The sequence below is a fragment of the Dromiciops gliroides genome, chromosome 2, assembly GCF_019393635.1.
Source record: "Dromiciops gliroides isolate mDroGli1 chromosome 2, mDroGli1.pri, whole genome shotgun sequence".
Taxonomy (NCBI): domain Eukaryota; kingdom Metazoa; phylum Chordata; class Mammalia; order Microbiotheria; family Microbiotheriidae; genus Dromiciops; species Dromiciops gliroides.
The window spans coordinates 268043630-268057900 of record NC_057862.1 but is presented as its reverse complement, the minus strand read 5'-3'; the positions used below and the strand labels follow the sequence as shown (position 1 = coordinate 268057900).

Here is a 14271-nt window from a genome sequence, read left to right as displayed (position 1 = left end):
GCTGTGTGACCCTGGGCAAATCACTTAACCCCAATTGCCTCACTAAAAAAAAAAAAAAGATTGTTTATGGTGCCAAAGCAATAATTTCTTCATTATAAAATTAATATTTTGTAGTAGTCACTTTTAGACAGTGAGACATTGTATTTACATTTGTTAATGAAACAATTGGAAATTTTAACCGTTTAGATAACATTAAAGTTGTTCCTTAATCCATATTGAAACTTTTAAATTATTCCTTGGTAAGAGGATTAAATGTTGAATATAAAGTGGAATGACTTAGTTTTCTTTGGGGACACGGTGGTGAAGAGGCATTGTATTTCACCTAGAAAGTGTAATAATAAGTACATATATTTCCTTTGTTTCAGATCTATTTAATTTCATATCTTGTTTTTTTACTCTCACAATTGAGTATCTTTAAACTTTTAGGCTTTGCATTGGTGTAAGATATCCCTATACTATTTGAAAACTTCAGACTTGTCACAGGGACTTCCTCCCAGGGTTGTTGGGACTTCCAATGAGACAAATGATGCAAAAAGTGAAACTGTGTAAAACTTTAAAAGTGTTGTATGAATACCTGTTTTATTAAGATAATTCTGGTGAAAATTGTAAATATGACATCACTAACAGTTCTTCCATTTGTAGGAAAAAGAGGGCAGAATGAATTTAAAGAATTCTTAAGTCAAGAAGATTCTGGCTACTCAAAGACTGAACCACTTACTGCTGATGAAGAAGAAACTTTAAAACAAGAACAACAAAAAAAGGAGAAAGATCTTTTAGAAAAAATTCAAAGTGCCACAGCCTGTACCAATATTTTCCCCTTAGGTCGTGACCGCATGTATAGGCGTTACTGGATTTTCCCTTCTGTTCCTGGATTGTTTATAGAAGAAGATTATTCTGGTCTCACTGAAGACATGTTGTTGCCTAAGTCATCATTTCAAAATAATGTACAGTCTATAGTGATGAGTGAACTTCAAGAACCAACTAAAACTGCAGAGTCTTTTAAGTGTGAATCTACCTCCAGTATTGACTCTACCCAAATACCAAGACCAGTGCATAAGCCAAATCGGTGGTGTTTTTATAGTTCTCGGGAGCAGCTAGACCAACTAATTGAAGCTCTTAATTCCCGAGGATATAGAGAGAGTGCCTTAAAAGAAACTCTTCTACAAGAAAAAAGTAGAATTTATGAACAGCTGGCCAATTTTTCTGAGGAAAAGTTTCATATTCCAGGTAAAATTGTACCAGAGGTACTTTATTTTTTTATTTTCATAACTCTAGTAAAAAAAAATAGCTATTGGGTTTAGTTCTTAACCACATTTTATTTTTACAGCTTTAAAAGTTTTATTAATGCATGTACCACAGTCATTTCCCCTTAAATACCTCCTGTTTTGAACTCTTCCTTATACCAAAAACATTTTCTAACTTAATTTTTTTTACATATATATTTATTTGGAGAATTTTTATTTAAGATGGCAGTGTGAAAGGTCATAAGAGAGGCCTAGCACATATCTGGAAAGAACCCATTAGAGACCTATCATAAAGAAAACTAAAAGGAAACAGATACAAATTCCTTCATCCAGTTAAGAATAACACAAAAAAATCTTCTGGTGGCAGGGAGGTGTGCTACGATGGGGAATCCCTTGTACACTCCACCAGGCATCTGGGAGTACAGCTACAAAAACATACACAGGAATATATGAATATAATTGCGAGACATTCTTTATATAAAGATATATTGGGAAATTTGGCCTATCTTAATGAGAGCAGCTAACATTTTATCACTTTTACTAGCTTAAAAAAAATTCCTATATTTTATCAAAAGATTTTTCACAATCAGTTTCATTTTTCTTTGGCTTTTCTGCATTTGTTGATGAGGGTTTTTAAGCTCCAATACATTTAATGTGGTCACTATTTGTAAAAGTGCCACACACAGCTTAGAAATACCCATCCTCCTTTGTATGATAACCCCAATAAATCACCACAGATCACATCTAACTTTGTTAAAGTTCAAATCAAATGCTTAATTTCTTTCTTGTTTAATCTTGTTAGATTTGTCAAGATCTGAAATGGATTTATCCTAAGCTTGTTTGTATATACATTTGCATGCTGTCTCTTTTAATGATGAAACTGTGAGGTCCTCAAGAGCAGGGACTGTCTTTTGCTTCTTTCTGCATAGTACATAGTACATATAGTACTATAGTACATAGTAGTTGCTTTATAAACCAAACAAACAAACAAAAAAAAGCAAAGCATGAAAGTATGACAATTGGGTCCACTACAAATTTATGTTGCATATCTTTAATTGGACCCTCACTTCTATACAGCAGTTCTTTAACACCTCTATAATTCACTCACACCCACTCACAGTGGCTCTTTTAAACTTTTTCCCTTCTCAAACCTCCCAAGGCTCCTCCTGTACCCTCTCAGCTAAGAACTTTGCCTCATATTTTACTGCAAAAATTGAGCCCATTCAATGAGAACTCCCTCTTCTTCCTTCTTTATTTCACATCACCTCCTCTTTCACCCTTCTCTCATATGAAGAGGTGGCCTTTCTCTTTACCAAGACAAACTACTCCACCTGCACAATTGAATCAATTACATCCCAACCTCTCTGAGCATTTCCCCCATTTTATCATCCCCATTATCATGTATTTTCAATGTTTCCCTGGCTACTGGCTGCTTCCCTTCTGCTTTCAACCATCCATCCCGTTAGTGGTTATCTACAGTAGGTGCCTCCACTTCCTTTCTTCTCATTGTCTTAATTCCCTATAGTATCATTCAACTAAAACACTGCTTTTTCCTGGTTCTCCTACCTATCTTGACCAATTTCCCTTGCTTCAGGCCACTACTGCAAAACTTGGGTGTCTCACAGGGTTCTGTCCTGGTCTCCCTCTATACATTCTCCCTCTATACTATTCAGTTGTTGATCTCATCAGATCCCATGGATTCTTCAGTTATCACCTCAGATCTACCTATCCTCTCTCCTGGCCTCTAACCTGTGCTGACCTTCATCTCCAATTGCCTGTTGAACATTTTAAACCCAAAATGTCCAAAACTAAACTCATTATCTTAACCACTCCACCCCACTCCAGCCCTCCTATACTTCAAAATTCCTCATTACTGTGGAGTTTACCACCATACTTCCTGATGTACTGAGTGAGTACTCAGGATTATTTCCTGCATCCTTGACTGCTCATTCTCCCAATCTCATTCTGTTGCCAAAGCCTGTTGATTTTGCATTCCTTATGTCTCTTACCCTTGATGCTGTCCAAGTTTTCAGTTCACAACTCTCTCCTGGTTCTCCTGCTTATCTGATCACTCCTCAGTCTCCTTTGCTGGATCCTCATCTAGGTTATACTCTTTAATTGTAGGTGTCACATAGAAACAAATGGGCCCCCTTTTCTTCTCCTTCTATACTACTTCACTTGGTGATCTCATCAGCTCCCATGGATTTAATTACCATCTCTATGCTTATGATTCTCAGATCTATCCTGACCTAATCTTTCTGCTGGTGCTGTCTCACATCCCCCATTTGCCTTTTAGATATCTCAAATGGGATCACTTCCAGTCCAGTAGACATTTTAAATTGACATTTCCAAAACAGAGTTCTTTATCTTTCTCCTTAAACAGTGACACCCTCCCCCCACCCCTTCCTTCTTTGATATTACTGTAGAGGGCAACATTATCTTCCCAGTCTCTTGAGCTTGCAACCTTACAATCATCCTAATTTCCTCACTATCTCTTACATCCCTCCTTTATACCCCTGCCCTCCATAATCCAATCTGTTGCCAAGTCCAGTTTTACCTTTGCAACATCTCGTGAATATGCCCCCTTCTCTCCTCTGATAACTGCCCACTACTCTAGTACAGGCCCTCTTCACCTCATGCTTGTACTTTTGCAGTACCCTGCTGGTGGATCTACTTGCCTTAAGTTTCTCCCCATTCTAATCTACCTTCCTTTTCAACTACTAAAATGATTTCCCTAAAGCTTGTGTCAAACTAGGTCACTCAGCAAACTCCATTGGTTCCCTATATCCTCTAGGATCTAATGCCAAATTATCTGTTTGGCATTCAAAGCCCTACTCTCCCCCACCCTCTTCCAGTCTTACACTACATTCCCTGCCTACCTTATATTGCTATTCCAGGAACAAGACCCTTTATATCTTAGCTCTGGACATTTTCTCTGGAATACTCTTTCCTCCTCATCTCTGCCTACTGGTTTCCTTCAAGTCCCAAATAAAATCCCATCTTTTACAGGAAGCCTTTTGAAACCTTTCTTAATTCTAGTGCCTTTCTCTTTTTGTATGTTGTCTCCTCCATTTTAGTATGAGCTTCTTTAGGTCAAGAACCATCTTTAACTTTCTTTGTATTCCCAGCACTTAACAGTGCCTGGCATATAGTAGTTGCCTAATAAATGCTTGTTTACATTCAAATACAGTATTAAAATCAGGAATTATGTTCCTAAATCACCTTGACATTCTCATATTAATGCAGTATAGTTTTTTTTTGTTTTTTTTTGTTTTGTTTTTGTAAGGCAATTGGGGTTAAGTGACTTGCCCAGGGTCACACAGCTAGTAAGTGTGTAAAGTGTCTGAGGCCAGACCTGAACTCAGGTCCTCCTGAATCCAGGGCCGGTGCTCTATCCACTGCGCCACCTAGCTGCCCCAATGCAGTATAGTTTTAAAGAACTATAACATTTATCATTTATCTTGAGTTATAGTTGGAACTGGGAGAATACATCTCCCTCAACTGCAATATCAAAAACTCTCCTTCATTTATACTGTCTTTGTTCACTTCCACTTCATCCCACTCCCTCACCTAGAACAGCTAAAATGAATAAACCTTTTCTAAACTTAAGAGTGGGGTAGTAGGGGTAGGATTTCTATTCAAAAGAGACTCTAGCAGTAGAGATGTCTAAGGAAAATAAAGGGGAGAATTGTCATTCCTTTGTGACCAGACTTAGAAGAGAAGAGTAGTAGGGTGGGTAGAGTAAAGTGATATGTTATAGATTGATTATTTATAAGGTGCTAACATATTTGTGGTTTTTTATGGTTTATTCAGGCCAGACTAAAATCAAAAGCCATAAATCACTATTCTTTAGGCTAATTTTTAATATCTACCATGATTGTTAGCATTAAAATTTAAATATTTACCTTCTTCCCTTCCTTTTTAAACACACAAAGTATCTGTTTAACAATTTAAGGGGCAGCTAGATGGCGCAGTGGATAGAGCACCAGCCCTGGATTCAGGAGTATACCTGAGTTCAAATCCGGCCTCAGACACTTAACACACTTACTAGCTGTGTGACCCTGGGCAAGTCACTTAACCCCAATTGCCCCACCCCCCCAAAAAAAAACAATTTAAGAAACATTCTACCTAACCAAAAGCCACTAAAACTAAATTTTTCAATTTAAAATAATGGCCAAATTAAGGAACAGTCTTGGAATTAATACTCATTCAATTCTTACTGTGTGTCTTTGGAAATAACTTTATGGTTATTATGAAGTCCATCTCTTTTTAACCCTTCCTATTTACCTTTTTTGTTGTTTTGTATTTTGCCTGTTATTTTTTTACTTCTTATTCCCAGAAATATAATTTATCATTTCTTGTTCTTGTATCTCTTTTTCTCATTCTTCTACTCATACCCCTCTTTCTTACTCTTCCTTCCCTGCTGACTTTATGGACAAAGGTCTTTTTAAATAAAACAGAATATTTCCCTATTGTATTGGTTGCTTTCAATGAAAAAAAATAACATCACTTGTAAGACATACACATTTTCTACAACTGACTTGAGCTGTAAAAAGGTGCACCATATATTTGAAACAATAACGTAATTTTTATGACTTAAGACATATTATTGTAGGTCAGTCCCTGAAGAGAAAATTCCATTTCTTTTATATATGTGTGTATATGTGTGTGTGTATACATACACATACATATATATTTGTTTCTTAGATGTAAATACAAGTGGAATACTGTAAAAGTATAATTAGAAGATAATAACTAAAAGCCTAATAATTAAACATACTTGGTCATTGTTACAGATAAACTTCAGAATGATAGCAAACCTATTTGTGGCCGAGGAAAAATATCAAATACACATGATACATTCCAGATATCTGCAGAAAAGCAACTTGAATTGAGGCTTAGAGATTTTCTTTTGGACATTGAAGAAAGAATCTACCAAGGAACACTAGGGGCAGTGAAGGTTTGTACTTGTTCATAAAAAATGTTTCATTTTACAATATTTTTCTTTTAAAAACAGATTGATGGTTCTCTGTATTCATTACCTTAAGGTAACATAAATATATATTTTTGTGATGTGCTTTTGAAGAGCTTTTATTCTTGGTAAGTGAATTTTCCATGTTCCTATTTATGTGGTACTTATATGGAAATTTTTCTCCAAAGTCATAAATATGCTTTCTTTTGTGTATACACTTTTTACTTAGGAAGATATAAAACATCTGTTTCCAGATAGAGAGCTGATAGATGGACTTGGAATGCAGATTGAAGAACTTTTTTTCTTTTTTACATAACTAGTGTGTGAATATTTCTTTTTCTTGAGTATACATTATTTGTAACAGGTTTTGGTTTTTCTTGACTTTTCAGTGGGAATGAAGAATAGTTCGGAGTGGGAAAATTGGAAACTGAAAATAACAGTTGTATTTTTTATAAAAGGAAAGACCTAGAAATTTTTTTCCTACTTAAAATCCAGGCTACTATAATTCAAGTTCTTCTTCTGCTCTTTGTAGTTTTTCTTTGGCATCCTTCTCTGAGAAAGCTATGGAGTGTTCTGCTATCAGTTGAGCTAATTAGAATTGTGTCTGAAATTCAAGTAACTAATCTCTAAGTGGAATCCTAAAGGATTCTAATTATATAAACTCTGCTATCTCTTTTGGCTGAGATGCTATTTTTGTTGGCTTTTGTGATTCGTGATTCTTATCTGTATGCTGGGTAGTTGAAAAGTTAGATTTCAGACCCCTGTTGAAGTATATTTAGTTGGTAAACATGAGAGTTGCAACATAATAAAGTGCAAAAGTAGCCAAACAAAGCCTGTCACTCCCTTCCATTTCCTTTTTTTTTCCCTGTTGAACACCAGTGTTTAGCAACAATAGGTGTCATTTATTCAAGGTTACCAAATAAATGTATTTTGAGTCAGGTTACAGACAGACAAACTTGGAGAGCAGCCTTAGAAAAAGGACGGTATGAGCTACTAAGTGAGGAAAACAAGGAAAATGGGATCATTAAGTCTGTGAATGAAGCTGTGGAAGAAATGGAAATAGATGATCAAGCAAAGTTCATTGTAAAAGACAGGTAAGATAAATGTTAATTTTTTTTCCCCCAGGAAACATAATCATACGTATTCTTGCAAGTCAAGTTATTCCGGTATGATTTCAGTTATAGAGAACTTAATATTTCTCTTCACCATTTAAAATTTTTCTTCACTGATCTTTTTTGTGGGAGCAGGGGAGAAAGGCATAGTTCTTTGTGTAAAGGGGAGATGGATTTTGTCTGAGAAAGGTTTTTAGACCCATAGTTTCATTGGCAAAGAAAACTCCCACAGTTGGAAACTCCTTCAGTTGATCAGATCCCCTAAGCCATTTGGAAGGGGGGGGGGGGATGAGGGTTAAGTGACTTGCCCAAGGTCACACTGCTATTAAGTGTTAAGTTTCTGAGGCTGGATTTGAACTCAGGTCCTCCTGACTCCAGAGTGGGTGCTCTATCCACTGCACCACATGGCTGTCCCCGCCTTTCATTTTAATCTGTACATATAGAATTAGTACACATATACTTTTGACCAATGAAATTATGTATCTTTGAATCTTAAAACTAACCTTTTCTTGGCAGTAATTATTTTATTACATTTCCATTACATTTGATTTTTGATTATCAAAGACTCTATAATACTTTATATTTCAGTCTAATACTTTCTTAAGCAAGACTTCTTAAGATGTGGTGATAAGGGAACCATCAAGTCTTAGTGGAAAATATACTGATTTGGAGTCAGTAGACCTGGATTCCAAGCCCAACTTTGCTACTTAACACTTGTGTGACTCCTGCCTGATAAGTCATCTCACTTCAGTCTTCCATTTTCTTAACTGTTTAATGAGAGAGTTGTATTGAATGATCTGTTCAATCCCTTAAAACTCTAACTCCTAGTCTTTAAATTTGTAGGGAAAAGGGGCAGCTAGGTGGTGCAGTGGATAGAGCACCGGCCCTGGAGTCAGGAGGACCTGAGTTCAAAGCCAGCCTCAGACACTTAACACTTACTAGCTGTGTGACCTTGGGCAAATCACTTAACCCCAATTGCCTCACCCAAAAAAATAAAAAAATAAATCTGTAGGGGAAAATAAAAGTTGTAATTCCCCAGTACAAAATTGAGTTTTTTCTAGGTCTTTTAGTGATCAAACATCAATTTGATCAGATTTTTGGTTGGAACTTGCCCCAAGCAGAACATATGGATGTTTTTACTTAAGAATAATGTGGCAAAATATCTTGTTCTTGACAAGTCTTAATGAAACTATGAGAATAGTTCTGTTCTATAGAAAAATGACCAAGAATTAAAAAGCAGACACAGTCTTACTATCCATTTAACTCAAATTTACCAATATCAGCATAAATCTTTTTTTAAGGAGACAGGCAAAAATTACTTAAAGTTACTATCATATCTAAAAGACTTAACTAAAACTTTTTAAATACTCATGAAATACTTTCTTATTTAAATTGTAGACTGCTTGGAGCCAAAACTGAAGTGCCAAATACTGTTTCAGCCAATACAAACACACCACAACCAGTCAGTAAAGTGGTTCATTACCTGGCAACTGCACTACTTCAAATAGAGCAAGGCATTGAGCGTCGATTCCTCAAAGCACCACTTGGTAATATTTGGTTTTTATTATTTTAATTTTATTAGTACATTTTAAATTAATGCTAGAACATTTTATTGAACGAAAGATAAGAAACCAAATGTATTTTTCTTCTGTGTTGGAGCTAATGATTTATGAAAAACTAAACTGAAATAATTATAAGCCATTATATTATAGTGTTATTTAAGTTATAATGTTTCTTCATTTTCATACTTCTAAGGTTTTCTCAGATGAGATCATAGCATTCAAGTATGATGAGTCATTGTCTTAAGCTGAAATGTATTGGTTTATGTATCATTAAAAAGTACCTATGCTAAATGATATATTTTTGTTTTTCTTCTTAGCCCCTTTACCTATGCTTGGGGTTCTCTTTATGTTTAAATTTCATGTCCTTTTTGATTTCCTTTGTTTGGAAAAATAGTTCAAGAGTTTCTATATTGGTAATGGTATTTTGAAATGTTAAATTTGCTATTACTAAAGTTGACAAATCCCAAATTTTTAGTAATTAGATTAATAGTGCTTTCTATTAAAACAGAAAGGGGTAGTAGCCAAGTTTATAGATTTTCATTGCAGTAGTAGTAGACATCGACTTTTATTTTTGCTAAGTTTTTTCCTTGCTTGTAGTTAACTATTTTACCTTACACCGATTTTAGGTTTTACTGTTTCTTCCTGGCCATTTTTAGTAAGTTTTGAATAAGAATAATAGCCAGCCTAAAGATGCATATGACCCCCCCCCCAAAAAAAAAAAAAAAAACCAAACAGCGAAGACCTTGTTAAATTCTTTAAATATTTAAACCCTGAGTAATTGACCTCACTTTGTGAAGAGTGCATTTACCCATATTCATTTGGGTTATGTGTAGGCCAACCCAGAGTGTGTAACCTTCTGTAATAGTTATCCTTTGGTTCCTAATACAGAATTATCTGGAGAACAATTAGTTGATCTAGTTAGTTTCTCATAGTGTAGAAAGGATTAGAGGCAAAGAAATGTGTTCCTTGCAGCCAAGTTACAAATGCTTTTTCTTAGAGAAATAATCTTAGAAATGGTGATTTGCTATAGTTGAAATGACTTTCTTAGTAATATGTTAAGCACTTGAATTTCCTCAAGAATGAATTAATGTGGGGGCAGCTAGGTGGCACAGTGGATAAAGCACTGGCCTTGGGTTCAGGAGGACCTGAGTTCAAATCCAGTCTCAGACACTTGACACTTAACTAGCTGTGTGAACCTGGGCAAGTCACTTAACCCCAATTGCCTCACTAAAAAAAAAAAAAGAATGAATTAATGTGGGGCAGCTAGGTGGCACAGTGGATAAAGCACTGGCCTTGGGTTCAGGAGGACCTGAGTTCAAATCCAGTCTCAGACACTTAACACTTAACTAGCTGTGTGAACCTGGGCAAGTCACTTAACCCTCATTGCCCTACAAAAAACAAAAAGCAAAACAAAAAGAATGAATTAATGAAAACTTCAGATACTTTTATTTGTTAGTAGATTTTTGTGTATTACCCAGGAACTTAACTTACTACATCATTTCTCTAGAGAAATGGTTCTGTATTCAAAATGGGGGGGGGGGTAAACTGATTTCATGTACCTTTTTTTTTTTTTTTAAGTGAGGCAATTGGGGTTAAGTTACTTGCCCAGGGTCACACAGCTAGTAAGTGTTAAGTGTCTGAGGCCGGATTTGAACTCAGGTACTCCCTGACTCCAGGGCCAGTGCTCTATCCACTGTGCCACCCAGCTGCCCCTCATGTACCTTTTCATATCTGAAATATTGTACTACTTTTCTGTAAAAAAGAGATGTCCAAAAAGTATCTGTTAGGGGACAGGGAAGGTTTATGTTTATTTGTTTTTTAAAGTTTGAATAGAAATTCTGCCTCAATGTCCCTTGGCTTATTTCTTAGGAAGGTACTAGTTTAAGAAAGTATCTCAAACTCATCTAAAACTTGGGTCTTTGGGATCCCAGGATTTCTTATTTAATGATTTTGAAATTTCTATTAAGCAAAATCTATTTCCCCAATGATGCTTAATGCCTAGCACATAATAATTTTTTTCATTCATTCATGTATTCAAAAATGGAAATTTATTTAGGGATATAAAATTTTTTAAGCTCCATTTATAGAGATTCATTTGCTTCCATAGACCTGGATTCTTTAATGAGAAAATTCCCTGCAGATATCATTTATGTGAATTATTGCATCAACTGTGCTATTGTTTCTAGATGATAGGATATTTCAGTATTCCCCTACTGACAATTCCAGTAATTTTCCTGACTGAAGTGCCCCTCCCTCGCTACAGTCTCCCCATGTGTATGTATTGTTGCCTCTGTTAGAATATAAGCTCCTTAAAGATAGGTATTGACTTCACTTGTGTATTTGTATTTCCAGCGTTTAACAGTGTTCAACATATTGCAAGTGCTTAATTTATACATTTTCATTTCTGTTTTTCTCAGTGGAATCAGTTTTTCAACTTATTAGAAATTACATTATTTGGTCACATTAATTTTTCAATAATAAAAACTTAAAAGACCAGGATATCTGGATCATCTTTTATTTAGTATTTAAAGCAGTTTTAAATACAGCATATTTTAATGTTTAGATACCCCTCACTTGAAAAATATATTGTATCTGCATTCTTTTCTAAATATTCAATTAAAAAACTTGGATTTGGCCTATATTAATTGTTTTATTTTAAGATAAATATTTTAGCACTTATGCTTACAGTTAACTAGGCTATAAAATATTTGGATTAACTTTATCAATTTAAAATTAGGTAATGCAGAAATTAACAAAAGAGATCAAAAGGGAGATAGAAAGAAAAAGGAGGACAAGAAAAAGAGAGAGGACGATCAGTCTAGTGAGAAAGATGGTAAATTGTTCTTTTTACTATTTTAAAGAATTTCTAATGCCTAAAGCCAGGGTATTATGTTATTTGTCACTGATTTTCATTGGTCTTATGGTTAATTCTACTATTTTAATTTCATCTTAGTAACTACACATAACATTTTAGAAAGATAAAAGTATTTTCATCTGACTTTGGTTTAAACATTTGCATAAATATCAGAAGAGAGTGTTTGTTTACTTTGCCCTTCTGGACCCTTCTTCAATATGGAGATTCTGGGAGGAACTTAGCACTGGCAGAACGGTGCTGCTGGGGATGGAGGGAGAAAGCAGCAAAAATATGTTGGCAAAGTCCTAAGAGTAAAGCATGACTTTGTGGGAAAAAGTGAGACTGTCCAGGCTCAAGAAGCTATTATTTTAGTAGGTTTAGGCAGCACATATAGAGATATGGGGGGGGGCAGCTAGGTGGCGCAGTAGATAGAGCACCGGCCCTGGAGTCAGGAGTACCTGACTTCAGGTCTGGCCTCAGACACTTAACACTTACTAGCTGTGTGACTCTGGGCAAGTCACTTAACCCCAATTGCCTCACTAAAAAAAAAAAGAGAGAGAGAAACATGGGGCAAAGGGGAAGAGTATTTTGCCTGGGAAGTCACTAGGACATAGAATGGAACTACTGAGTTTTGTCCATCTGTATACCCTTTCCAGAAGCAATTATAATACTGATTACAGTTCTCCAACAGAAGTTGGAAAGCTGAGGAGAAAGGAATGAAGATAAAGGATGCATGATCCCAGGGAATTCATAGCTGAATGGCTTAGCTACTGCAGATCCACTTTGTAAGGAAGAGTTATAGCAGCAGCAAATCAGAAAATGGACAGGATGAAGATTCTTTCTTCCACAGAGTTCAGAGTACTTTGTATATAGTTACTTAGTCATTGTTTGTTGATTGATTTTAAAAAATTGCACATAGTCTTCATCTTTGATGGGTCTTTTAATTTGATTAGAAAAGACAGAATTAGGAATTTTTAAAAAATTACCACAATGCAATCTTCATTCACTTAGCAAGTACCGACCATTCATAATAGGCTATATGGGGGGAGAAGGATACAAGGATGAAATAAACTGTCCTCTCAAAGAATTTATAGCTTAGTAACAAAGAATTGGAAACTGAGGGGATGCCCATCAATTGGGGAATGGCTAAACAAGTTGTGGTATATGAATGTAATGGAATACTGTTGTGCTGGGGGTGGTGAAGTGGATAGAGCACCAGCCCTGGATTCAGGAGGACCTGAGTTCAAATGTGGCCTCAGACACTTAACACTTACTAGCTATGTGACCCTGGGCAAGTCATTTAACCCCAATTGCCTCACCAAAAAAAAAACAAACAAACAAAAAACCATAGACTTTTGGGGGCAGCTAGGTAGCACAGTGGATAAAACACTGGCCCTGGATACAGGAGGACCTCAGTTCAAATCCGGCCTCAGACACTTGATACTTACTAGCTGTGTGACCCTGAGCAAGTCACTTAACCCTCATTGTCCCGCAAAAAAAAAGAGGAATACCATTGTGCTGTAAGAAATGATAAGCAGATGGATTTCAGAAAAACCTGGAAAGATTTAGATGAATTGCTGAATGAAATGAGCCGAACCAAGAGAACATTGTACACAGTACCAGCAACATTGTGTGATGATCAACTGTGATAGACTTAACTCTTCTCAGCAATACAGTGCTCCAAGACAATGCCAAAAGACTTATGGTGGAAAATGCTTTCCACGCTCAGAAAAAGAGCTGTGGAATCCTTATGAAGACTGAAGCATACTATTTTCACTTTTGTTGTTGCTTTTTTGTTATTGTTCTTCTTTATTCAAGTGTTTTTTCCTTTTGTTCTGATTAATGTGGAAATATGTTTAACATGATAGTAATATATAACCCATATCAAATTGCTTACTGGCCTTCGGAGGGGGGAGGGAAGGAGGGGTGGGAGAAAAATTTGGAACTCAAAAAATATCTTTATATGTAATCGAGGAAAATTTTAAAATAAAAACAAACAAAAAAGAATTTATAGCTTGGTGTATGAAAAGGGACCTACACAAATAACTAATAATATAAGATAAAATATAGCATATAGCAATATAGGTAAAAAGAATTCAGAGGGAGAGATTACATATGGCAAAATGATCAGGATGCTTAATAGAAGTGGCAGCTTTTTTAGCTAGACTTTGAGGAATGGGAAGAATTCAGGCAGGGTAAAGATGTATGAAGATATTCAGAAGATGTTCTCAACTCCAAAAATAGGAAAAACACAGGGTGTATTTAGTTTATGGTGACCTGTCTAAAACATAGGATGCATGAAAGATAATACTAGAGGGAGACCAAACTGAAAAAAATGAATATTGAGCCTAAAACTACAGAGCCTTGGATACCAGGCTAAAGAATTTAGACATTATTTGGTAAAACAATAAATAATCATTGACCGTTTTCAAGTAGTAGAATGACATGACCTCATCAGAGCTGTATTTAGGGAATATAATTTTAACACTGAAGATGGAATAGAAAGAGAATAAAAGTAAGAAGACTG

At 35.6% G+C, this 14271-nt stretch overlaps 1 protein-coding gene across 3 annotated transcripts in view; it reads left to right on the top strand.

Moving 5' to 3' along the window:
- BAZ1A (bromodomain adjacent to zinc finger domain 1A) overlaps nt 1–14271 on the top strand; it is a 209331-nt gene that overhangs the window by 181486 nt on the left and 13574 nt on the right. For all 3 annotated transcript variants that reach the window (XM_043984698.1, XM_043984696.1, XM_043984697.1), the window contains exons 18-21: nt 643–1227; nt 6041–6204; nt 7156–7310; nt 8727–8875. In XM_043984698.1, the coding sequence (XP_043840633.1) occupies nt 643–1227; nt 6041–6204; nt 7156–7310; nt 8727–8875 (1053 nt within the window). The remainder of the gene's footprint in view (nt 1–642; nt 1228–6040; nt 6205–7155; nt 7311–8726; nt 8876–14271) is intronic.